We start from the raw sequence: 24,613 nt of genomic DNA, 5'->3' as shown, positions 1-24,613 counted from the left end.
TGATTTCTTCTGCACATTCTTGTGAGAGGGATTTGGGAACCCAAGAGAGCTAAATTGCCATAGGTACATTTAAGGCAGTACATAGTAGCTTTTACTTATTTAAATCCTTCTACCAATTTCTGGTTTAATAGAAAATACTTGTCATTAGTTAGGATAGCATTGAGCCTTGAAGTGAAATGTAATTAAACTGCATTATATGTCTTACCTATGATATAGGGTCTGGCCAGGTGTGGTGGCTTATGCCTGTAATCCCTGCACTTTGGGAGGCTGAGGTGGGCGGATCACCTGAGGTCAGGAGTTTGAGACCAGGCTGACCAACATGCAGAAACCCCATTTCTACTTAAAATACAAAATTAGCCGGGCATGGTGGTGCATGCCTGTAATCCCAGCTACTCGGGAGGCTAAGACAGGAGAATTGTTTGAACCTGGGAGGCGGAGGTTACGGTGAGCCAAGATCACGCCATTGCACTCCAGCCTGGGCAACAAGAGCAAAACTCCCTCACACTACGCAAAAAAAAAAAAAACAAAAAAAAAAACAAAAACAAAACAAAAAAAAAAAAAAACTATAGGATCTTTACAATATATTATTGTAGTGTAATAGAATTTTAGAGCACAAAGAGACATTGCTGACATGTTCTTGATCAGATAAATAGGCCAGTCAGCTCTCTGTCTTGAACCTGTAGAAGTATCCTTTGTGAGCACTCCATAGTACAGACTCACCTGGAACAATTCTGTGTACAGTTCATGTTGGTCAAGGTTTCAAAACCTGACTAGTTTGTTTTAGCCAAATTTCAAGTAAAGAGAAATGGGATGGCCCAGGAATACCCACTTGAATTCTCTCTCTCAGAAAATAACACCATGGATTTACTAACATTACCTCTGGCACAGATAGTATCATGCATTGCAACATTTATTGATGGCGTTTTCCCAATTTAATATTTCTCATCGTTTCCTCACATGATTAGTACTGCTAGCTGACCTACTAAAAAATTTAACACTGACTTATCATTAGAGATGGCATGCATTTTTCCTACACCATTCCAAAGGAGAACATTAGATGTCTGTATTAAATTCAAGCAAAAGTGTGAGAGAAATAATTTCAGCATGTCTCAGGTGTCTTGCTGGCTCTTAAGGTGAATAAGGTGGTGGTGACTGTTCTGCAGAGAGTTTCTCATAAGCAGGTGGAGCATTGGGAACCTGTGAGAACAAGAAAGGGAGAATATGGTCTTGGCAACAGTGTATATGTTTCTAGGAAAGGATTAAGTTAAAATAGTTAACATTTATAGTTTCCCTGTGGACTGAAATTTCTAAGTGTTCACATATAATTTCTGCCCAATGAAGTAATTGTTAAATTTCACAAGTTTATATGCTAATTGTTGGGGGCAAGAGTAGAGAAAAATAGGGTTAAGGGGTTCCCAAAAATCTCAAAAGCTTAGCTATACCTGGATTTTCCATGACAGTAAAAATCTCAAGCCCTAACTAACAAATCATTGAATGCTATTTACCGACACTATATACATTGCATCTTTAGCACAGAGATCCTTGTAATTGTGTCTAAAGGCACATTGACACTACCAAATATAAAACAAGAGGATATTGTATCCAGAATAAATGTGTCAGGGCTTCATTTAATGCTCACAACAATTCTGGGAGTGTTTTTATTGTTTTCATGTTACAGAATGGGAAACCAGAGCACAGAGAGGTTAACTCGCTTGCCCATGGTCACACAACTAGTAAGTTGTTGAGGTAAGAGTCAAACACAGTAATCTGGCTCCAGAGTCAGTGCTCTCAACCATTATACTGTGTTGTATATGTATTAGTGCTGTCCAATAGAAATATGGTACAAGCCACTTACGTAATTTTATTTTATTTTATTAATTTATTTTTGAGATGGAGTTTCACTCTTGTTGTCCAGGCTGTAGTGCAGTAGCACTATCTCGGTTCACTGCAACCTCCACCTCCTGAGTTCAAGTGATTCTCCTGCCTCAGCCTCCAGAGTAGTTAGGATTACAGGTGTGCACCACCATGCTTGGCTAATTTTTGTATTTTTAGTAGAGACAGGATTTCACCATGTTTGCCAGGCTGGTCTTGAACTCCTGAGATCAGATGATTCACCCACCTCGGCCTCCCAAAGTGCTGGGATTACAGGTGTGAGCCACCATGTCCCGCCGTATGTAATTTTAAAATTTCTAGTAGCTACATTTAAAAAAAGACATGTAAAATTAATCTTAAAATGTTTTATTTAACCTAATACTATGAGAATATTTATTTCAAAATGAATCAATATAAAAATAATTAATGAACCATTTATCTTCTTTTCCACATACTAATATCTTTGAAATATGGCATGTATTATAATACATCTTATTTTAAACTCCTATAAGTGTTCAGTTGCACCACGTGACTAGTGGCTACGCCATCAGACAGCACAGCTCTATACAATAAATAATAGGTACTTTATCCCTCCCCTCTGTATATATCTACATCCATTAAAAAGGCAAATATGACTAAAAACATAAAAGAATATTGTATCCAGGACTAAGTTCTTCCTTTGGATCTTACATGTAGGGCTCTCATTATTGACCCTGGAAACTCTGGGTATGTGACAACACAAGTTAAGAAAATCCCTGTACTTCCCTTGTTTTTTGTTTTTATTATTATTTATTTTTTATTCTCATAAAATACACAAAAATGTTGCCATTTTAACCATTTTTAGGTATATATAGTTCAGTGGCAATGAGTACATTCACATTGTTCTTGCTTTTTAAATGGAAATCATTGTATTCACTTGAGTTAAAAACAGCCATTCATGAAAATACCCTGATGAAGGATCTCAACCTACCACAGGTTCACAATTTTTCTCTTGAAGAGACAGTTTGCTGTCCTGATGATCTAACCCTTCTTGTGGGCATCTTCTTGTTAAGGCGCATTGAGTGCCAACATGAAGACTTTTATCCTGAAATGTAAATTGATAAATGTGAGTGGGAAGAAGAAGTAACTGAATCCATTTTAGAAAAGAGAAGGGAAGCCAAAGTTTTAAGAATGAGTTTTAATCTAGGTTCTGCCACTTATTTGCTGTGTGCCTTCAGTCTCATCACTTTGCCTTTCTGAATTCTGAGTTTGCATCTAGGAAGATAATACCCACCTACCTCTCAGAATTGTTGTGGGAATTAACTAGAAGTAAAGCTCTAGTGCAGTGCCTGGGACCCAATAGGTGGGCAAAGAATATTTCTGAAGGAAAGGATAAGAAGACTGAATCTACAAAAGGAACACTCTTGTGAAATTATCCATCAGTAGTGAAGCAGAAATAAAGACTTTGTCGAACAAAAATTGAGGGAATTCGTTGCCAGTAGACCTGCCTTGCAAGAAACATTTGAAGTTCTTTGTTTTCTTTTTTTTTTGAGACGGAGTCTCGCTCTGTCGCCCAGGCTGGAGTGCAGTGGCGCAATCTTGGCTCACTGCAAGCTCCGCCTCCCGGGTTCACGCCATTCTCCTGCCTCAGCCTCCGGAGTAGCTGGGACTACAGGCGCCCGCCACCACGCCCGGCTAATTTTTTGTATTTTTAGTAGAGACGGGGTTTCACCGTGTTAGCCAGGATGGTCTCTCAATCTCCTGACCTCAGGTGATCTGCCCGCCTCTGCCTCCCAAAGTGCTGGGATTACAGGCGTGAGCCACTGCACCCGGCCTTGAAGTTCTTTAGAGAAAAAGAAAATAACATAGGTCAGAACCTTGTATCTACATAAAGGAAGAACATCCAAGAAGGAATAAGTGAAGGTAAAATAAAAACTTTTTTGGGGGCGGGGAGGGGACAGAGTCTCACTCTGTTGCCCAGGCTGGAGTGTAATGGCACGATCTCAGCTCACTGCAACCTCTGCCTCCTGGGTTCAAGCAATTCTCCTGCCTCAGCCTCCCAAAACTTCCTTTTTCTTTCTTTCTCTTTTTTTTTTTTAGGAGACATGATCTTGCTAAGCTGCCCAGGCTGGTTTTAAACTCCTGAACTCAAGCAATCCTCCTGCCTAAGCCTCTGAGTAGCTGAGACTACAGGCATGCACCACTGTACCCAACATATTTATCTTATTCTTAGTTGATTTAACAGATAATAGTTTGTTCAAAAATGAATAATAGCTACAGTGTATTTAATTGTGTATGCTTATATACACTTGAAATGAATAACAGCAATGATACAAGGGAAAGGAATGTTAACAGAAAGAAAAAACTGCAAAATATTTTAAAGAGGTTTATTCTGTGCCAATATGAATGACCATGGCCAGGAGAACAGTCTCAAGAGGTCCTGAGAAAGTGTGCCTGAGGTAGTTGGGTTATGATTTGGTTTTATGCATTTCAGGAAGGCAGGAATTGTAGGTAAAAATCATAAATCAATACACAGAAGGTATATTTTGGGTCAGCCTGAAAAGGCAGGACATCTCAAAGCAGAGGCTTACAAGTCGCAGGTGGGTTTTAGGGATTCTTTAGTTGGCAGTTGGTTGAAAGAGTTCAGCTCTGTTTTAAGACTTGAAGTCAGTATAAAGGAATGCTTAAGATAAGGGAGTCTGCAATCTGTCACGTGATGCTATACCAGAGTCAATTTGGAAAGTAAACCACATTATACAGGGTTAATTTTTTAAAAAACAACATTTTATGGTTTAACCATAAATTTATGGGCATGATTTAACACTTTCCTTGCATTGTCTTGTTCCTAATTTGATATTGCCACAAAGAGTTAATTCTGTCAGTCCTATAATCTCTATTTTAAAATTAATGCTGGTCAGTTGTACCTAAAACTCTAAAAGGGAGGGTGTATAATGAGGCATCTCTCATCTCCCTTCCCATCATGGCCAAGACTCAGTTTTTCAGGTTTCCCTGGAGTCCCCTTGGCCAAGAGGGGGTCCATTCAGTTGGTTGGAGGATGTAGGTTTTGTTTTTAGTTTACAGGAGGAAGGAATTAGGATTATTTTATTTTAAGATGCTCATAATGCCTATGAAATGGTACAGTGTTATTTGAAAGTCGGCTTGAATTAGTTGTAAATGTATGTTGCAAACTCTAGGGAAACCACTGAAAAAAAGTAAAAAAGAAGTGTAAGGCTGGGCATGGTGGCTCATGCCTGTAATCCCAGCACTTTGGGAGGCTGAGGCGGGTGGATCACGAGGTCAGGAGATTGAGACCATCCTGGCTAACACAGTGAAACTCCGTCTCTATTAAAAATACAAATAATTAGCCAGGCGTGATGGCAGGTACCTGTAGTCCCAGTTACTCAGGAGGCTGAGTCAGGAGAATGGCATGAACCCAGGAGACGGAGCTTGCAGTGAGCCAAGATTGCGCCACTGCACTCCAGCCTGGGCAACAGAGCGAGACTCTGTCTCAAAAAAAAACCAAAAGAAGTATAACTGGACTGGGCATGGTGGCTCACGCCTGTAATCCCAAGCACTTTGGGAGGCTGAGGCAGGCAGATGGCCTGAGCTCAGGAGTTTGAGACCAGCCTGGCCAACATGGTGAAACCCCATCTCTACGAAAAATACAAAAATTAGCCAGGCATGGTGGCACACACCTGTAATCCCAGCTACTTGGGAGGCTGAGGCAGGAGAATCACTTGAACCCAGGAAGTGGAGGTTGCAGTGAGCCGAGATCACGCCACTGCATTCCAGTCTAGGTGACAGAGCAAGACTCTGTCTCAAAAAAAAAAAGAAAAAGTAAGTGCATAGAGAAAGATATGCCATGCTAACACTAATGAAAAGAAAGTAGAAGTTCCTATATTAGTTTCAGAAGGAGAAGATTTCAAGGAAAGTTATCAGGAATAAAGAGGGATATTACCTAATGATAAAGGTGTTCATTCTCCAAGAAGACATAACAACACTTAACATGCATGTACCTAAGAACACAGCATCAAAATACATGAGATAAAAACTGATAGAACTGCAAGAAAAAGTACTTGCACCCACTATGAAGTTGGAGTTATAGTTGGAGGCTTCAACAACTCTCTATCAGAAATAGACAAAGCCAGCAGGTAAAAAATCAGTAAGGACTAACTCATTTTGTGAGGCTAGCATTACCCTAATATCGAAAACAAAGATATTACAAGAAAAGAAAACTACAATTCATTATCTCTCATAAATATAGATACAAAAAAATCTGAACAAAATATTAGCAAATCAAATCTAATAATGTATAAAAGTGGAACTCAACAAAATCTTTGATTAGATATAATAGACATCTGTAGGCTACTTCATCCAATGACAACAGAATACACTTTCTTCTCAAGCTCAGAACATTCACCAGGATAAACCAAATTCTGGGCCACATAACACATCTTAACAAATTTAAAAGAATAGAAATTATACAATGTTTGCACTTAGACTATAATAGAATTAAAGTAGAAATCAATACAGAAAGATAACTGAAAAATTCCCAAACACTTGGAGATTAAACAACACACTTCTATATAACACATGGGTCAAAGGAGAAATCTCAGGAGAAATTTAAATATATTTTGAATTAAATGAAATTAAAATATGATGTCAGAATTTGTGGGATACTGCTTAGCAGTGCAAGCAGTATTTAGAGGGAAATGTATAACATTGAATGTGTATATTAGAGAATAAGAAAGATCCAAAATCAATCTAAGCTTTCACCTTAGGAAAATAAAGAGAACAGCAAATTAAATCCAAAGTAAGCAGAAAAATAAAAATTAGAGCAGAAATCAATGAAATTGGAAACAAGAAATCAGCAGAGCACAATGCCTCATGCCTATAATGCCAGCACTTTGGGAGGGCAAAGGCAGGAGGACTGCTTGAAGCCAGGAGTTTGAGACCAACCAGAGCAACATAGTGAGACTCTATCTCTACAAATTAAAAAAAAAAAAAAAATTAGTCAGATGTGGTGGCACATGCTATAGTCCTAGCTACTACAGTAGCTAGCTGTAGTCCTAGCTACTCAGGAGGCTGACCCACGAGGATTGCGTGAGCCCAGGAGTTCAAGGTAACGGTGAGCTATGACTGTGCCACTGCACTCCAGTCTGGGTGACAGAATGAGACCCTGTCTCTAGAAAAAAAAGAAAGAAAAAGTCAGTAGAGTAAATCAATGAAACCAAATGCCATCTGGGAAAAGATCAATAAAATTGATAAGCCTTTAGCCACGCTAAGAAAAAAACAGAAGGCACAAACTGCTATTATCAGAAATAGTAATGGACATTAAAAGGATAAGCAAGAAATACTATGAACAACTATGCTCGCAAATTTGAAAACGTAGGTGAATGTAACAATTCTTTGAAAGACACATCTGTCAAAATCCACACAAGAACTAGACCATCTGAAGATATTTATATCTATTATAAAAACTGATCAATAATAACTGTCTAAAACAGAAAGCACCAGACCCAGATGAGTTCAGTGGTGAGTTCCACCAAACATTTAAGAAAGAAATTACACCAACCCTCTATAACCTCTTTCACAGATTGAAGCAAAGGGAATAATATGTAACTCATTGCTATGAGGCCAGCATTACCCTAATACCAGACAGATATTGCAAAATGAGAAAACTATAGCTCAATATCTCTCATGAATATAGATGCAAAAAATCTCAACAAAATATTATCAAGTCAAACTAACAATGTATAAAAGGAATTACACACCATGACAAAGTGGGATTTATCCCAGGTATGTAAACCTGGTTCAATATTGAGAAATCAGGCCAGGCGTGGTGGCTCACACCTGTAATCCCAGCACTTTGGGAGGCCGAGGCAGGTGGATCGCTTGTGCTCAGAAGTTCGAGACCAGCCTGGGCAATATGGTGAAACCCCATCTCTACAGAAAATACAAAAACATTTAGCCAGGCGTAGTGGCTTGCACCTGTGGTCCCGGCTACTTGGAAGGTTTGGATGGGAGGATCACCTGATCCTGGAAGGTGAAGGTTGCAGTAAGCTGAGATTACACCACTGCACTCCAGCCTAGGTGACAGAATGAGACCCCATGTCAAAAAAAGAAAAGAAAAGAAAAGAAAAAAGAGAGAAATGAATTATTCTGATACATCAATAGACTAAAGAAGAAATTCGCAAGATTGTATCAATCGATGTAGAAAAAGCATTTGAAAAACACGCATTCGGCCGGGCGCGGTGGCTCAAGCCTGTAATCCCAGCACTTTGGGAGGCCGAGACGGGCGGATCATGAGGTCAGGAGATCGAGACCATCCTGGCTAATACGGTGAAACCCCGTCTCTACTAAAAAAAAAAATACAAAAAACTAGCCGGGCGACGAGGCGGGCGCCTGTAGTCCCAGCTACTCGGGAGGCTGAGACAGGAGAATGGCGTGAACCCGGGAGGCGGAGCTTGCAGTGAGCTGAGAGCCGGCCACTGCACTCCAGCCTGGGCAGCAGAGCAAGACTCCGTCTCAAAAAAAAAAAAAAAAAAAAAAAAAAAAAAAAAAAAAAAAAAAAAAAAAAAAAAAAAAGAAAAACACGCATTCATCATTTAAAACTCTCAATAAACTAGGGATAGAGGGAAACTTACCCAAGTTTGCTGAAGAATATCTAGGTACAAAAAATCAACAGTTAACATCATACTTGAAGGTTTTCTGCTAAGATCAGCAACAAGGCAAAGATGTCCTGTCTCACCACACCTTTTCAACATCATACTGGAAGTCCTAACTAATGCAATAAACTGGAAAAGGATTTAAAAGGTGTACTGGTTGGGAAGAAAAAAATAAAACTGCCCTTATCAATTTTTCTTTTTCTTTTTTTTAAAGCCTCTCACTAACCATAGGATAAGAGTATGATCCACTCTACCAGTTCACTGCCAGTTCTCTGTATTTACATTAAAACTGGGTGTACATTTTAAAATACGGATTCCCGAATCCCACCACCAGAGATGATCCCAGAATCTGCCTTTTAGCAAGAACCCCAAAGTATTCCAGTGCAGGTGACCACTGACCATGCATTAAGAAACACAGTGCCTTGACACATGAGTGTAAACTGAGCTGAGAGCAAGGGCTATGAAATTCTCCAAGAATCAAAAGTATTTTGTCTTGAACTTCCAAGTGAAGATGTAAAACTGGTTAATATAAAAACCGCTGTCCAGTTTATTACAAATCATTTCCCACTTCCTCTTGCAGAAACAGGTTGCTACAAAAAGCAGCCTTTCCTTTCAAAAGATGTTTTCCAGGGCTCAGGGGAATTGTTAGCCAAGGGAGAAATTTTAAGAGATCTAAATTCCAACCAGCCTCTCTACTATTCTGTGGTCAAATGGAAATTGAAAAGTAGACATTTCAAGCTTAATGAAGATTGTTAAAGATGAAGTAATTCACATGCCCAAAGCTTATATTTAATGTCATTTATATCCCTTTACTTTAAAATGAAAATAGAATCACTGAAGACAGAAAGGGAGGTAATTATGTAATTAAATGCAATACTTAATACACTATTTTACATAATTTTGAGTAAACTTAGATTTCTGATCGCCAAACTGGCTTTTCTAGGTATATGAAAATCTCAAAATAAGATTTTAATATTAATTTAAAAAATAAATATGGAAATTAAATAAACCAAGAAATTTAAACACATTTCCCTCTCGATAAAAAGTCTCAGAAACTACAAACCACTGATCTAATCCTAGAGGAATGGAGGCATAGAGTTTGAATTTGAAACTTACCAAGCAAAATGTTCACAGTGTCTGAGCACATGACATTAAGACTCTCTGTTACTTTTCAATTGAATGAATTTAAGATGAGAGCATTGAAGCAGAAAAGAAAAATTATTGCATTTGTGTTCAGTAGGATCAAGCTAATAATTATAGTTAGTTAGGAAATGAGTACCAATATATTGAGTTTGTATAGCTTTAGTTCTTGGAAGACTAAACATTATGTTTTTGATATACAAATATATAATGAAATCAAAATATAGAAGAAAATATGTATTAAATAAAAATGGATATACATTGTGTTACATCACAGATTTCCAACGTGTATGGGTGTACGATAGAGCTAGTGAGTCTTGGAGAAGTTGCATTCTAGTCTCCAAGCAACTCAATGGCAGACAATGGGACCAAGTCCTAATGCCACACAATTAAGTGACTACCAGGCACTGTGCTGGGCATTGGAGATATGAAGATGAGTAAGAAATATTCTCTGTTCTGGTTCATACATGGGGAAAGCGGAAGGGTGGAAGAGGCAAAAAGTAAATAGCTAATTACAAGGCAGTGTCATAACCCCATGCTAGAGTTACAAATGGAATTCTATGGCAGAGATTAAAGTCCTCCCATACTAACCTGTTGTGGACAGCCATATGAGCAGGAATTCTATCCCTAACTTTCTAACCCAAGGCTTTCCTCAAGTATTTCCTCCAATATTGGAGTCTTGTTCAGATTCATCAACTCCTCCTCCTTCCCACTAAATGTCAGCACACTAGAGGGCTATGCTCGGTGGGTGTGTCAGCCCCCAAACTTGCCCTGCCTTTTATGGTTTGTATTTGTATTTATGCACTGGAAAGACAGACATTGGGGAACAGGAGACATGAGACTGCCCAAATTTCTTGGCAAAAAGGGAAGGAATCCAGAGTTGCATCTCTCACCTTCTCCTTCTCATCAGCTTGCCAAGCTTCAATCCCCACCCCACACCAACCCTCCTCTCTTTCACAGGACCTTTTCCTCTAAATGAAGTGCTTGCTGAATGAGGAATGGGACTTTCCAACATCTTTTGTAAAGATATTTTTTTTCCATTTTGCATCAACCTGAAAAGCTCTCAGATCTGTAATAACGAGAGAGAGAGATCGAGATCTATGGAGAATGCCTTTGGGTGTTGAAGTGCTAAAGTGCTACCTAGCTTTGAAGCAAGATTGCTGAAACCTGTAGTTTTTATAGCTTATAAACTCAGTTGATGTTTCCCATTCATGGAGGATACTGGTACCAGAAGACTGGATTGTGTAATTGTGTTAGCTTCCTGTATATTTGGGTAAAAAAGAAAGAAAATACTATTAAAACCTTTGGCCATCTAAGAAGGATGCAGCCTGTTAAAAAACACACAGTGACCTTTTGTGCTGATGCAGGGAGGATGGTTTCCTCATTGCACTGATGATATCCTTAGATGCTTAGTGTAGAGTCAGAAGAATTTGGAATTCACAGGTAACCAGTGAGCAAAGGGGTAAAGAAGCAAGGTAGGATGACCAGGTCACAAAGTGGAGTAACAGAACCAGCAAGAATTCTCAGAAGTGGTAAAACCTTAGGTGTCTAAGAATACTCCTGTTTGCTATAAGGGAACCTCAACCCCCTTCCCCTGTGCCCTATTAACCGTCAGTGCTTAGCTATACACAACATCCAGGTACCCAAGTTTGCTGTGAGTAGAACCAAAAAGACAGGTACTATAGTTTGAATGTGTCCCCCAAAATTCATGTATTGGAAATTTAATACCCAATGCAACAGTGGTGAGAGGTAGGACTTTTAAGAGGTGATTAAGTCACGGGGGCTCTGTCCTCATGAATGGATTAATGTTATTGCAGGAGTGTGTTTGTTATTGCAAGAGTAGGTTTGTTATAAAAGTGAGTTTGGGCCGTGTGTGGAGTGTTTCACACTTGTAGTCCCAACATTTTGGGAGGCCAAGGCAGGAAGATCCCTTTAGCCCAGGAGTTTGAGACCAGCCTGGGCAACATACTGGGACCTCGTCTCTACAAAAAAAAAAAAAAAAAGTTGTTTTATTTAGCCGGGTGTGGTGGCACACGCCTGTGGTCCCAGCTGCTCTGGAGGCTGAGACAGGAGGATGGCTTGAGCCCAGGAGGTCAAGGCTACAGTGACTCATGATCACCACTGTGTTCCATCCCAGGATTTCCTGTTTCAAAAAAAAAAAACATGAGTTCAGCTCCCTCTTGCTCTCACTCTCTTGCCCATGTGATGCCTTCCACTATGATATGACACAGCAGGAAGGCCTCACCAGGTGTGGCCCCTAGATCTTGGAGTTCCCAGCCTCCACAACTGTAAACCAAATGAATGTCATTTAGTTATAAATTAGTCTCTGGTATTCTATTATAGTCACAGACTAAGACACAGGGCAAGTTCCTGGTTGGGGTTCATGCCTGAGCAGAAGCAAAGGAAGAGTTGCCAAAGTACAATGTAGCAAAAGAGGCATCAGAAGCTGGAATCAGAGCTAGAGGTTGTAATAAGGCAATTATCTGACTCTGCAGAGACTCAGAGGAAAGAACTGGAAAGAGGGCCCTGGACCTGGAGGGATTTCAGCTGTGGGAACTATACCAACCATCAAAGCTCTGTATCCGTTTCGTCTTCTACAATACCAACAGCCGATGAGCAGTAAGATTCCCAGGATCACTGTCAGGATGCCAATCCCAGCGGCCCTGGCCCAAGACATAGACAAATCCGCTTTGTCATTGAAACATTGTTCTACATTATGATGAAGCATAAATCAATCTTTCTCTTCATGTGGGCTTTGACTGCCCAGAGCAGCATCTCCCGGTGTCCAGGTAGTTTCCCACCTCCCACACTGGGCACCCCACCAGGCCTCCAGCACCTGGATCTAGCGCAGGTCTTTATCTAGGAGCCTCTCAAGTGTGTGCCCACAGGAGCACTGCTAATTGACATGGCCCAGACACCAAGTTCCAGGTACAAGAAGTGCCATAGTAACTGGTCTTTATGTGGACAGTGTATTTATTGGAACTAAATTATCTTTTCTTCTCCTCAGGCTGTTTTAGAACATTTTCTCAATTCAGCCCACAAAAAGAAAATAGAAATTAACACTGACTCATCTACTAAAAGCCAGGTGCTGTACTAAACATTCATTAGCTTATTCAATTCTCACATCAACACTGGAGGATAGACACCATTTATCATCCCCTATTTTCACAGATGAGGAAATAAAAGGCCGAGGATACATGACTCACTGGTGATCATACAGAGCTAACACAAAACAGAGCTTGGATTTGAACCTGAATCCGTCTCAATTATGTTTGTGCCCTCCCTTCCCTAAACTCCCCGCTTTGCTCCTTGCAGCCCTAGGGAGAAGTGTCTGGGCTGAACCTACAGCAAAGCTGTAGCATTACTTATTGAGAAGGATCGTGTCTAAGCAGCAGGGTGCCAATCTGGGGGTCTACACCAGCCTCTTGGGCCCTGTGTTCAGTGACCCCTGGGAAGCATTACAGTTACCACAGAGACCCTGAAAACAGGGCCTGGAGCTGTTCACTCCTGGCAAGCATCTTCAGTTAGCTAACATCTACCTGATCACAGCATGATCAAAATCAACAGAACTGACTCTGTTATCTGTGGTTGTCAACTCGCTAAGACAGTTTCTGCCGCGCTGAGTGACTCATAAGAGACTGAGCAGCTACAGGAGAAGCAAAGTTTAAGGCTTCTCCTGGAGAGACTTTTGCTCAGTATCATCTACTGGACAACTTCTGTCTCAAGGCTGAGGAGACATCAAGCTTATCCTGTCCGTCTGCAAACGGGATGGAGAGAACCATGGGATGACAGTGCTAGATGGAAACTCTGACTTATGTAGGTCAGTCCACCCACTTTATAGATCAGGAAGCTGAGACCTATGAAGATTCATCAACATTACCATCACCATAGTGACTACCATTCATTGAGCACCAATTTGTGCCAGGCACTGGGCTAGACAGCCCCACATACATGCTTTTATTTCATCCTAACCACAGTCCTCTGAGGTAGGAATGATGTTCATTTTACAACTGATGTTATGCTGGTCAAATGCCCAGGGCTGCACAACCAGTAAGTGGCAGAACCAACATTCACATCAACTGGCACTGGAAGCCTAGCAAGTGAGCACCAGAATTTGGGCCAGATCCAGGTCTCCCAGGCCAGTGCTTTTCCTGCAGAGTCATTCTTTCCTGAACTGAAGCTGTCACAAGTGTGTTCTCATGACTGAAGGCAGCTGATTCAACTCCCAACATGCCTGTGCTCTCATTTCACCCTGTGGCATCCGCTTGAACATCTTGACACAGACAGAGCTCTGTTCCAGCACTTTATGCATCATCACATGGTGCTCACAACATGCCCAAGTGACTGACAGTGAAAAGCACCAGCGTATGCCAGACACGTTGGAAGAACCCACTGCCCAGTTTGGCAGGGCTCCTCAGAGTATCTTCCAAATATCACCTGCAGCAGAACCACCTGAGATGCACGCTGAGGTGCAGACCATAGGACTCCACCCCTGGCCTACCCAATCAGCCTCTTAGGTGGCAGCACCTAGGAATCTGCATTTTAACAAGTTCCATGGATGACTTGTGTCCACTCAACTGTGAGAACTGCTCTCCACTGAGGTTTCAAAGAGATACATAATACTCAAAGCAGGTATGTAGTCCTTCCTGGCTGGATGTGGGAACTTAATTTGCATCATTCTTCCTCATTCCACCTGCTGGCACAACTGTGAGAAGGATAAATAGTCTCGGATCTTAGGGATGCATTGCTTTAATGAAGATGGCCCCGTTATGCAGGATCTGGATTTTATGCAAAAGAATTAAAAAAAAAAAAAGAAGATAGCCCCATTCCCCTACCTCCATCCCACCTATTTAAACAAACAGCAACGGGGGCAGGGACTTTTCATGAGACGAATGAGTTTTGACATTGGTGCCGTGTGCAGTTACTTATTTTCTGGATGGATCTCCTTCAGTACCTGCACAAGATCATGATGTTCCATGTATTCAGGGGTTCCTTCACTCACAGTCTGAAGTTAAGTGTTTCAGTGTGCTGGAAGCTTTGGCTATCTGACCCTTCCACAGACATCAAAATGTCAAAAGGAATTACTTTCTCTCTTTATAGAGGGATGGCTCCCACACATATGGGTTGAGTGGGTATTTTTCTTTTGTGCTGGAATCCAGAGGTTCCCTCCTGTTCTCAAGGAAAATGTCAGATAACCCACCTGACCCTGCTTATGCACGTCATTTGAGTTGCAAGACACAGAAAGCTTGTGCCTTCAGTCAAGGGATTCCTTCACATGATAATGGTCATAACCCCCTTTGCCCTTTATTAAGACATTGTCCCTCAACTCCAAACCCACCTTTCTATGCTCTGCTCTCTGATGCTGGGACTGGACTCTGCAAATGCCACTTCTCCTTTGCCCACTGGCTCCCATTGGAGTACTCTAGAGAGGGCCTGCAAACCTAGGAGGTCAGGAAGGAGCAGCTCCTTCCAGTGTGCTTCCTGCTCCTGTCATCATCACCCCAGCAGTGCTCACATTGTCTGTACATACCAAGCACCAGCTCGTTTTCTGGCATTCTCAGAGCCAGCTTCATTATGCCCCTCCCCAGCAGAGAACTGGCTGACCAGTGCTCCCACCTCAGAGGCCTGAGTATTTGATTCATGTCCCTCACTTCTAAGCTCCGGAGACACCAGAACTAGCCAAACACAAATCTCTCCTTAGAGATCTGGGTCCCATTTCTGTGGGTTCACTCCTCCCAATTCTAGGTCCTGATGGCCTCACCCTTCCCTTTGTTCCCCTAGACACAGGGGTAGAAGCAGCATTCTGTGGGTACAGCCTTGGTTACCCCTGTGCCTTCTTTGCCTCCTCAGTCTCAGTCCCATGCCTATTTAACCATCTTCTTATATTAAAGTCTCTATGTTGAACCACCTAGTTGGTTTCTTCCTAACTAGACCCTGAAAGTTACCTTGCTCAGGTTGTGAGTACACCTGGCTATGAGGTTCCCCAGCTGGGCGTGATGGCCCTACATGGCAAAGGACAACTCCGCTTTCAGCCTATTGAGCTGACAAGCATCGGCCTCCAGCTTCACACTGAGAGATACTGACCTCTGCCCTAGCCTCTCGTTGGATGGGATTGTGCAAATATTTGCCTCTGCTGGCCTGCAGCATAACACTTAAGAGCATGGACTCTGGGGGCAAACAGACCTGGATTTAAATCCCAGCGCCACCATGTCTGGCCACACATTTTCTAATTCCTCTAAACCTTTCTTCATTTACAACACAGCAAGAATGATACCCACAGGTGCCACAGGGCAGGGGGTGGGGGGGGGTGGAGCAATAAGCAGAAGTGACATGTGTCCCTTGAAAGGAATGGTCCTAGCCTGTCCTTCACCTCCTGCTTTCTGTTAGCAAGATGTGGAGGTGATGGCACAACATCTTCAGCCATGGGGACAAAAGTGACATCCCAGGGGAGTAACCAGCAAGAAGAAAAGGAACAGGCCTTGAACTCTTTACTCTTGAATTTTTACACGAGACATAAAACTATATTTTAAAGAAGAGTCTGTTGAGTGATTATACGGAAGCTGAAATGATACCCTAACTAATACCACGACCAATGGGCTCCCCTCCCTCAAAGAGTATGTTTTTGCTCTCAGGACATTTTCTGAAAAGATAACACTGCCCTCAACTCCAACTGGCCAGGGATATTAGAGGATCCTATACCAGGGTCTTCTGAGGAAATGCTGTTTCCTTCCTCAGGAAATGCTGAATTCTTCCTCAGTACCTTTGTTGGGCCTTACATCTTGCTGGTCTCTGCGGTTGACTGTTAAAGATGGTTCAACAGCTCTTTCCAAAGAAAGAGCAGGTTCGCAGGGAGTTCTGGACAGACCACATAAGAGGGTGTTGTCCTGCTGGAGTCCCACGCAGAGGGTGGGGCCTCCCCTGCCCCTGCCGCCCAGCACGTACAGAGTATGTCCCTTTCCCACTCCCAGCACGTACAGAGTATGTCCCTGCAGTCTCTGGGTTTTCATCACCACACTTATATTTGCTGAAATTAATCTCATGCCTAACTCTCCCACTAGGTTGTGAGTGTTTTCAAAGATAAAAACAGTATCTCAGGCCAGTATACAATGCTTAGCATTTAGAAATGCTTAATCATATAAATACTTTTTTTTAATTCACTCATAATACCCAACGCCTTTCCTTAGGATAAAGTTATGCTGCAAAGGCTGTGACTTCAGTCTTCGTCTCGAGTCTGGCTGTGGGCTGAGTCACATACACCTGCCCATCATCCTCACTGGCTCCTTGGCAACTCACTTTTATTTTGTCTGCACACCACCTTCAGGAGCTTGAGTGGAGGAGGCAGAACAAGGATTGAGGAAAGAGGCATTGTGATTCTGAACAGATGTTTTTCCATTTGGGAACCTACAGATAAGGCCCAATAGTCAAAGTGCACCCAAAAATGGCAAGATCCAACCTTATACCATTCCCATCTTCCTGCCTGTTTGGCCTCAGAGAAGCTTTACTGAGCCCTTTGTAGAAGCACAGAATCTCCTCCCCTTGTTGCCAGGGATGTTACTGTCTGGGGAGATAAACACTAGGGAGATTTATGAGCAGGCATGTGCTGGTGGAAGTCAGCGGGCTGTGTCAGCAAATGGCAAACTGGAAGCCCTGCTGGGTCTGGTTTTGAACTTACTCTTCAGCTGTGATGTAAGAGTGGCCGTGCCCCTTCTTGGGGTAACCATAGATGAAGTGAGCATCTTCTCTTGGCATCTTGTAGGGTCAGGGCACAGGACACCTAACAGAAGAAGCATGTGGGCATCGTTAATGCATCCAAAGCCACCCTGTTCATTGTCTCATAAAGACCCACAACAGCATCCTCACTAAATGACCAATATCCACAGTCAGGACCCTTTGATTTCTCTCTGTGAGGAGATTTGCACCTGCTTCTTTCATTGATATCAAGGGCTTTGACAATAGCTCAGGTTTCTAACCCCTCCTACTAATTAAAGTTCAAAGAAGAAACTACAAACGAAAGCAAAAAGACTCAAATTATTTGGTGAAAAAATGTTCCTCATGTGCCTTCAGTTTGACTCTGCACCATAAACTTCTAGAGAAACAAACAAAATGCGTTTTTACTGATTCTCCACCTTCCCTGGCCCAGGGCTATGGCTAATAAGAGGAGTTATTTTTCTCCAAAGTTATTATTGGATATCAGTCCACAGACAGACAGAGGCTATGATACATAATGTGTGTTTCCCAGAGCACCTGTTGCCTGTGCCTTGCGAGGGTGCATGACGTTGAGCGCTGAGCACAGCATCTTCCAGCCCAGCTTTTCAGCAAAGGAAACCACCCCACACAGGGGCTTCAGCTTGTCCCCAGGCACTCCACCCAAAACAAGCTGAGGAAGCCCAGGACCTGACTTTATCTAACAATGTGTTTCCCTTCCTACTTAAGTCAATTTCTGCTTCTCTCTGATTCAAGTCCCTTGGCTAGCATTTTTTTTTTTAACTATAACATATACAAATGAACAACAATAAAAACCATCCATAAACTGCAGTGGCCGTAATTCAAGTATGCTCATTAAAAACCAATAATGGAAGCTCCTTTCCTTGTTATTGTGTATTTTTCTGCTCGCTTACTGTTCTCAGGAATTTCAAAGGTCTGATCCCCATAGAATTATATTAATGAGCTCCAGTTTAAAACAACAGGGAGGGGTGGGAGAGAAGAGTGGTGATTTCACCACATGACCCCTTTCCACTGGCTCATTTTATGTGTAATTTACCCTTCCCAGTTGTAAAAAAGAAATTAAAGTCAAACTCACCGATCCTCTCAAGTGAATAATATAGGGGTGAACCCTGTGTTCAAAATGACAGAATGGAAACTTAATTATTCATTAAATTGTTTTCATACATCCCATACCTCAAGCTCAGAGCCTTGGCAAATGGTGCAGCAACAGCAAACGCACCACTTACTACTCAGACCAGAGGAAGTGGTTCTTTAAGTGATAGGAGAACACATCTACCTCAGGAAAGCTGCTTCTCCCCAGCAAGCTGCCATCCTGAATAATTGCTTTTCTTCTTGGTAGTCTTAGAGGACTGAGACAGGATTCACGAGGAGACTTTTTGAGCCCTCTGAAGTTGGAGACTGACAAACGTTGCAGAGAAATTCTGTTGATGTCACACATCAGCGGGGCAATGAGGGTAGGCAGAGGACTTCACCAGAATTTCCCAAATCCTGTATGATTATAGCAAGAGGGCAATGCTCTTACCTTCCTGAATGAGAGAGTATTCCGTCCGCTGGCTGGCCGCGTGTGTGAAGACTGCTCCTCTGGCTCTTAATCTTTTTTACTTATTTTTTTTCCTGGTCTTGAGTCCCATGATAGTCACGGGTTTAGATTTCTGACAGGGTCGTCTGTAATTGCTTAATTGGCATGAAAGAAACCAACTTCATTCCTTCCTTCAAAAAGTCACAGCTGACTGTGGCCTCTGTTTTCCCCAGTCCCAGTGCTCTATCCTAGAGAAGGCATTTATTTTAAATGTTGGTCCCTCCTCCATAAGACTGCCACATCACATAAAATATAGGATGCCCAGCTAAATTTGAACTTCAGATAAACAATGAACAGTTTCTTAATACAACTATGTCCCATACAATATTTTTAGGATAAATATGTCCACATATTCTATGGGACATAAACTAAAATCATTATTTTTTGTTTGTCTGAAATCCACATTTGTTTTTTTCATGTCAGATAGGTAAGGCACCCATGTCATTGTAACACGGTTTGAGGGAGGCACATCTCACACATGAACATGGAAACGCAATCATCACACGTATGAACCACAAAAGGATCTGAAATCCAAACTAAACTGGGTTTCCTATTCCCTCCCTCATCTCCATCTCAAAGGATTGAAGAGTCTTTAGGCTCAGGTCTAGAGAGCATCTAGTACCAGACTCTCATGATGAAGAAAAGGAAATGGAAAAATCCCTGAAACCTCCTCAGCTGAGCTCCATGAGTTCTCTGTGATGCCCTTAGAGTTAACTGTCCACTGGAGACAGTGGGTTTCCATGCATCTGCAAGGGATAGATGGAATTTTCTCTTTGCAGGTGGAATATGACCTACTTAGACATCTATTAGGTTGGTGCAAAAGTAATTGTGGTTTTGGACCATGAATTTTAAATCATTATAACTAGGCTCAAACACATTTATTTATTTATTTATTTATTTATTTATTTATCTATTTATTTTTTGAGATCGAGTCTCGCTCTGTCACCCAGGCTGGAGTGCAGTGGTGGGATCTCGGCTCACTGCAACCTCCGCCTCCCAGGTTCAAGCAATTCTCCTGCCTCAGCCTCCTGAGTAGTTGGGACCACAGATGTATGCTACCACGCCTGGCAAGTTTTTGTATTTTTAGTAGAGATGGGGTTTCACCATGTTGGGCAGGATGGTCTTGATCTCCTGACCTCATGATCCACCTGCCGCAGCCTCCCAAAGTGCTGGGATTAGAGGTGTGAGCCACCGCACCCAGCCTCAAATACATCTTTATTAATCAAAATGGAACCATTACAATGAAGACATTTTTGCCAATGAGAAATAAATTTGTTTATTCCTGTAGCATACACATTCATGCTTCAGGATTTGATGAACTCTTAGAAAACATTTTCTACACCCTGATGGTGGAAGCATTTTCACTGCAAAAAGTTGTTAAGATGCTTGAAGAAGTGGTAGTCGGTTGATGAGAGGTCCGGTGAATATGGCAGATGAGACAAAAGTTCATAGTCCAATTTGTTCAACTTTTGAAGCATTGGCTGTGTGACATGTAGTCAGGTGTTGTCATGGAGAATTGGGCTTTTTCTGTTGATGAAAGTCGGCTGCAGGTGTTGCACTTTTCGGTGCAACTCATTGATTTGCGGAGCATACTTCTCAGATGTAATGGTTTCACCAGGATTCAGAAATCTGTAGCAGATCAGACCAGCAGTAGACCACCAAACAGTGACCATGACCTTTTTTCGGTGCAAGTTTGGCTTTGGGAAGTGCTTTGGAGCTTCTTCTCGGACTAGCCACTGAGCTGGTCATTGCCAGTTATATAAAATCCACTTTTCATTGTGCATCACAATTCGATTGAGAAAATATTCCTTGTTGTTTTGTAGAATAAGAGAAGACAACATTTCAAAAAGACCATTTTTTAAATTTTCCCTCATCTCATGAAGCACCCACTAAATGAGCTTTTTCACCTTTCCAATTTGCTTCAAATGCTGAACAACTGAGAATGATTGACGTTGAGTTCTTCGGCAACATCTCGTATAGTTGAAAGAGGATCAGCTTCGATGATTGGTCTCAGCTGGTCGTTGTCAACTTCCAATGGCCAGCCACTATGCTCCTCATCTTCTAGGCTCTCGTCTCCTTTCCAAAACTTCTTGAACCACCACTGCACTGTATATTCGTTAGCAGTTCCGGGGCCAAATGCGTTGTCGATGTTGCAAGTTGTCTCTGCTGCTTTCCGACTCATTTTGAACTCGAATAAGAAAATCACTCGAATTTGCTTTTTGTCTAACATCATTTCCGTAGCCTAAAATAAACATACAACAAAGAGCAAGTAATAAGTCATTAGCAAAAATACATAAAGCAGGAAATTCCCATTAAAATGATATATAACATAACCACATTTGAGAATGTATTTAATATCAAATAGCAAAGTCCGACAGTGCAAAAACCACAGTTACTTTTGCACTCACCTAATAGTTGATCCCATAGCTGATTCTACTTAACATCATGATCTACCTTGGATAGCCCAGAAGCATTTCAGCGGGACACAACAGCCACCTTTGCTCACCGGCTCTCCACAGCCATTGTGAACAAACAAAACAAAGAAGAAAAAAAAAAAAAACCACCTGAATATGACAGTCGTAGCAGCTCAAGACTTAGATTAAATGACCACTAAGGTCCCCTTCCCCATAATGCCTGAGGACCCATTCCTTTCAGATCCTATGATTTTTCTGTTTTCCATTGTGAGCTATGAACAAAGGATATCCTGTGTAAGGGCAGTACCAACCCATTGGATACTGGATAGTCACCACTGAAAATGGTAAGGGAGAAAGAAAACACAGAAGGGTTGATCTTTATTAGGCAAGGCAGGGAGAGCCTGTCTGTAAAGGAGGGACAATTTAAACTGAGACCTAAATGGTGAGAAGGAGTCAGCCATGAAAAGATGGAGAGAGAGCATTTCAGAAAGAAAGAACAACCAGTTGGAGATCTTGAGGCAGAACAATAGAGCATGACTCAGACTGGGTTCCCAGAGCGGAGGCTGTCTCAGGGAATTTTGCACAAAAATTGGGAAGGATATAAGCCCCTGGTGTCAACAGATTTGGGGAGAGCACGTTCAACCGGAATTTATGCCTGAAAAATCCCAGAAAGTCCTAGTGGTGAGTACTAGTCTACAAAGAGGGATGAAATTCTGAGCTGAAAAGTCCATTGCACTCACTAGGTTCTACAATAGCCTGGCCCATGGATGACTGGTGGCAAGACCACAGAGGAGGTAGTACTGACTTGGATCTCAGGGCAAGGTGACGTTCCCAGGTCTCATTCAAGTTCTCTGGTGATGTGAGCTGACTCGGGGATTGAGTGTGCCCTGGCATTCTTCCAGGGTGGAGATGACAGGCAGCTGGCATCATCCCCTCCCCCAGAGGATGCTACAGGACCAGACTCAGTACGTTGGGCACACAATGACCAGTCTGGGAACACGCTCTTGAGCTTCTTTGAGGTTTTTGTTTGTTTTTTGGTGGGTGGGTTGGGGGACAGTCTCTTCTGTTGCCCAGGCAGGAGTGCAGTGGTGTGATCTCGGCTCACTGCAATCTCCACCTCCTGGGTTCAAGCGATTCTCCTGCCTCAGCCTCCTAACTAGCTGGGACCACAGGTACGCACCACCACACCCAGCTAGTTTTTGTATTTTTAGTAGAGACAGGATTTTGCTATGTTGGATGGCTGGTCTCAGACTCCTGACTTCAAGTGGTCTGCCCACCTCTGCCTCCCAAAGTGCTGGGATTACAGGCGTGAGCCACCACACCTGGCCCTTGTTTGCTGTATGAGCTCAACGAGGGAGACCTGACCAGCTCTTTCACAGGTATCCCTTTGGGTCTTTGAGTGGTTTGCAGGTTCTGAGGTGCCCAGCCCTTTGAGGGTTATGTGAACAGGATAAGCTGGCTATCACTTCTTCAAATAGGGGTTCCCTGGGCACCTCAACTTGAAAATCCTACCACATCCTGTTTCCTGGAAGCCCCCTAGAAGGTCCCTTTAACTAGGCTTTTAGTGTCTGTTCATGAGCTGGCCTCGGGCCTCAGAGTCCACACCAGAGCCAGCCCAAGTCAGGCCCTACCTGCCTTCACTTTCAACACTTCAAGTGGCTTCCTTTTGTCCCCTGGCAATATAGTCCCAAATTAACAGCAGGAGCTCTAGAGTCCAAACCACCTGCACTTCATCTCTTCAGTGTGTGTGACCTTGGGCAACTCGCAAACCTCTGAAAGCCCCAGTGCATGCATCTGAAATGAAAGGGGTAATAGCAGCATCTGCTTCATAGGTTCATGGTCAGAGTTAAACGAGATCCTGTTGGAAGTGCTTGGTATAGCACCCAGCACAGAATATGCCTAGCAACAATAGTGTGAACTGTTACTGTGAGGCAGCTCAGATGACACAGCCCCTACCCCGGCCCCCACACCAGCCCCAGGATTAGGATTTGTACCTGTTAGACTTCGCTAGCCACTGACTAGTTCTCTGCTGCCACCTAGTGGGCTTGGCCTCCTGGCACCGCAGGCCCACCTCATGAAGGGGCCAGAGATGCCTCTTTGGCATCTGCTTATAGTGCTCAGGAGCCAGAATCCTCTTGACTCATCCTGCTTGGGGCTTAGGCCCTCTTCAGTGCTCCCCATAATATTGTGAGCTTTTGCTCTCTCACATACCCCACAGAGGTATTGCTATAAATGGGGGTTGATATCCGGCTGTTTGGGCTTCCCTTTTCGGTCCCCGCTAGCCATGCGTCCACTATGTTCCCCTTTGGGAAGGCTACAAGCCCCTGGCTCAATAGATTTGGGGAAAGCATCTTCTACCTGAACTTCAGGGTTATGCCTGAAAATCCCAGAAAGTCCTGTTGCCCTTTCATAGGAGGAGCTGAACAAGCAGAACTGGCTCTTCAGAAGGCAGAGAAGGCAAGGCCACGTCCCAGTTACTACCGAGTCCTCCCTCCCTATGCTTCATGGGTGCCTTGAATCCCAGCTCTCGTTATTATCTGTGAGACCCTGAGCAAGTTACTTAACCTTTCTGAGCAATACCATCCTCATCTACAACATGGGAATAGAGAATAATTACAGAATTGCTGTGAGAATTAAATGAGATAACATACGGGCTGGGCATGGTGGCTCATACCTGTAATCTCAGCACTTTGGGAGGCCGAGGTGGGCAGATCACCTGAAGTCAGGAGTTCAAGACCAGCCTGACCAACATGGAGAAACCCTGTCTCTACTAAAAATACAAAAAATTAGCCAGGCATGGTGGCACATGCCTGTAATCCCAGCTACTCAGGAGGCTGAGGCAGGAGAATCGCTTGAACCTGGGAAGTGGAGGTTGCAATGAGCCGAGATCGCACCATTGCACTCTAGTCTAGGCAACCAGAGTGAAACTGGAAAAAAAAAAAAAAGGATAACATATGTCAACTCATCTAGCACAGTGCCTGACAAGTTGTTCACTGATAAAGGCTAGTGCTTCTGGGAATTCCCTGTGAATGTACAAATAGTGCGGAGGGGTGCCCAGTCCTTGGGGTGAGCCTATGAGCTCACGGCCATGGCTAAGTGTTAATTAGCCAACAAGTGACTGTCTGTGACGTAAAGAGACCCAGGACAGAGAGATTCTGGTGGTGGGGCGATAGTGGTGAGGTAGAGAAGGGAACAGAATCGAGGCATGGCTAGGCAGGGGCCAAAAGGGAAACCCC

General features: G+C 42.8%; 2 protein-coding genes and 1 non-coding gene across 4 annotated transcripts in view; 1 reads left to right on the top strand and 2 right to left on the bottom strand.

Moving 5' to 3' along the window:
* Nucleotides 1–12,170, top strand: part of KIAA2026 (KIAA2026 ortholog) — a 117,119-nt gene extending 104,949 nt beyond the window's left edge. The window contains exon 10 of the transcript XR_004054018.1: nucleotides 12,155–12,170. The gene's annotated coding sequence lies outside the window, so the exon portion shown is untranslated. The remainder of the gene's footprint in view (nucleotides 1–12,154) is intronic.
* MLANA (melan-A) lies at nucleotides 890–19,041 on the bottom strand. Of its 2 annotated transcripts, XM_010365094.2 has the most exons (5): nucleotides 18,907–19,041; nucleotides 17,332–17,433; nucleotides 12,226–12,322; nucleotides 2,843–2,956; nucleotides 890–1,197 (listed from the first exon to the last, which is right to left on the bottom strand). In XM_010365094.2, exons 2-5 carry the CDS (start codon nucleotides 17,406–17,408, stop codon nucleotides 1,129–1,131), a joined length of 357 nt encoding a protein of 118 aa, XP_010363396.1. In that variant the 5' UTR covers nucleotides 17,409–17,433; nucleotides 18,907–19,041; the 3' UTR covers nucleotides 890–1,128. The 2 variants fall into 2 exon arrangements, with proteins under 2 accessions (XP_010363396.1, XP_030775857.1); XM_030919997.1 differs by lacking the exon at nucleotides 18,907–19,041 and having other exon boundaries at nucleotides 17,332–17,500.
* Nucleotides 19,042–19,380: 339 nt separating this feature from the next.
* Nucleotides 19,381–19,487, bottom strand: LOC115894099. The gene has a single exon (XR_004054144.1). It is a non-coding gene; the product is annotated as a small nucleolar RNA U13 (small nucleolar RNA).
* Nucleotides 19,488–24,613: the final 5,126 nt, after the last annotated feature.

This window comes from Rhinopithecus roxellana, chromosome 16 (genome assembly GCF_007565055.1).
Source record: "Rhinopithecus roxellana isolate Shanxi Qingling chromosome 16, ASM756505v1, whole genome shotgun sequence".
Classification (NCBI taxonomy): Eukaryota; Metazoa; Chordata; class Mammalia; order Primates; family Cercopithecidae; genus Rhinopithecus; species Rhinopithecus roxellana.
This window is presented reverse-complemented; position numbering and strand designations above follow the sequence as displayed.

Coding starts and splice junctions, on each gene's coding strand:
- MLANA (XM_010365094.2), bottom strand. CDS start 17,408: ATGCCAAGAGAAGATGCTCACTTCATCTATGGTTACCCCAAGAAGGGG. Junction 2,957..12,225: donor ACGGATACAGAGCTTTGATG/GTTGGTATAGTT, acceptor TTTACATTTCAG/GATAAAAGTCTTCATGTTGG. Junction 1,198..2,842: donor AGAAAAATTGTGAACCTGTG/GTAGGTTGAGAT, acceptor TTGTTCTCACAG/GTTCCCAATGCTCCACCTGC.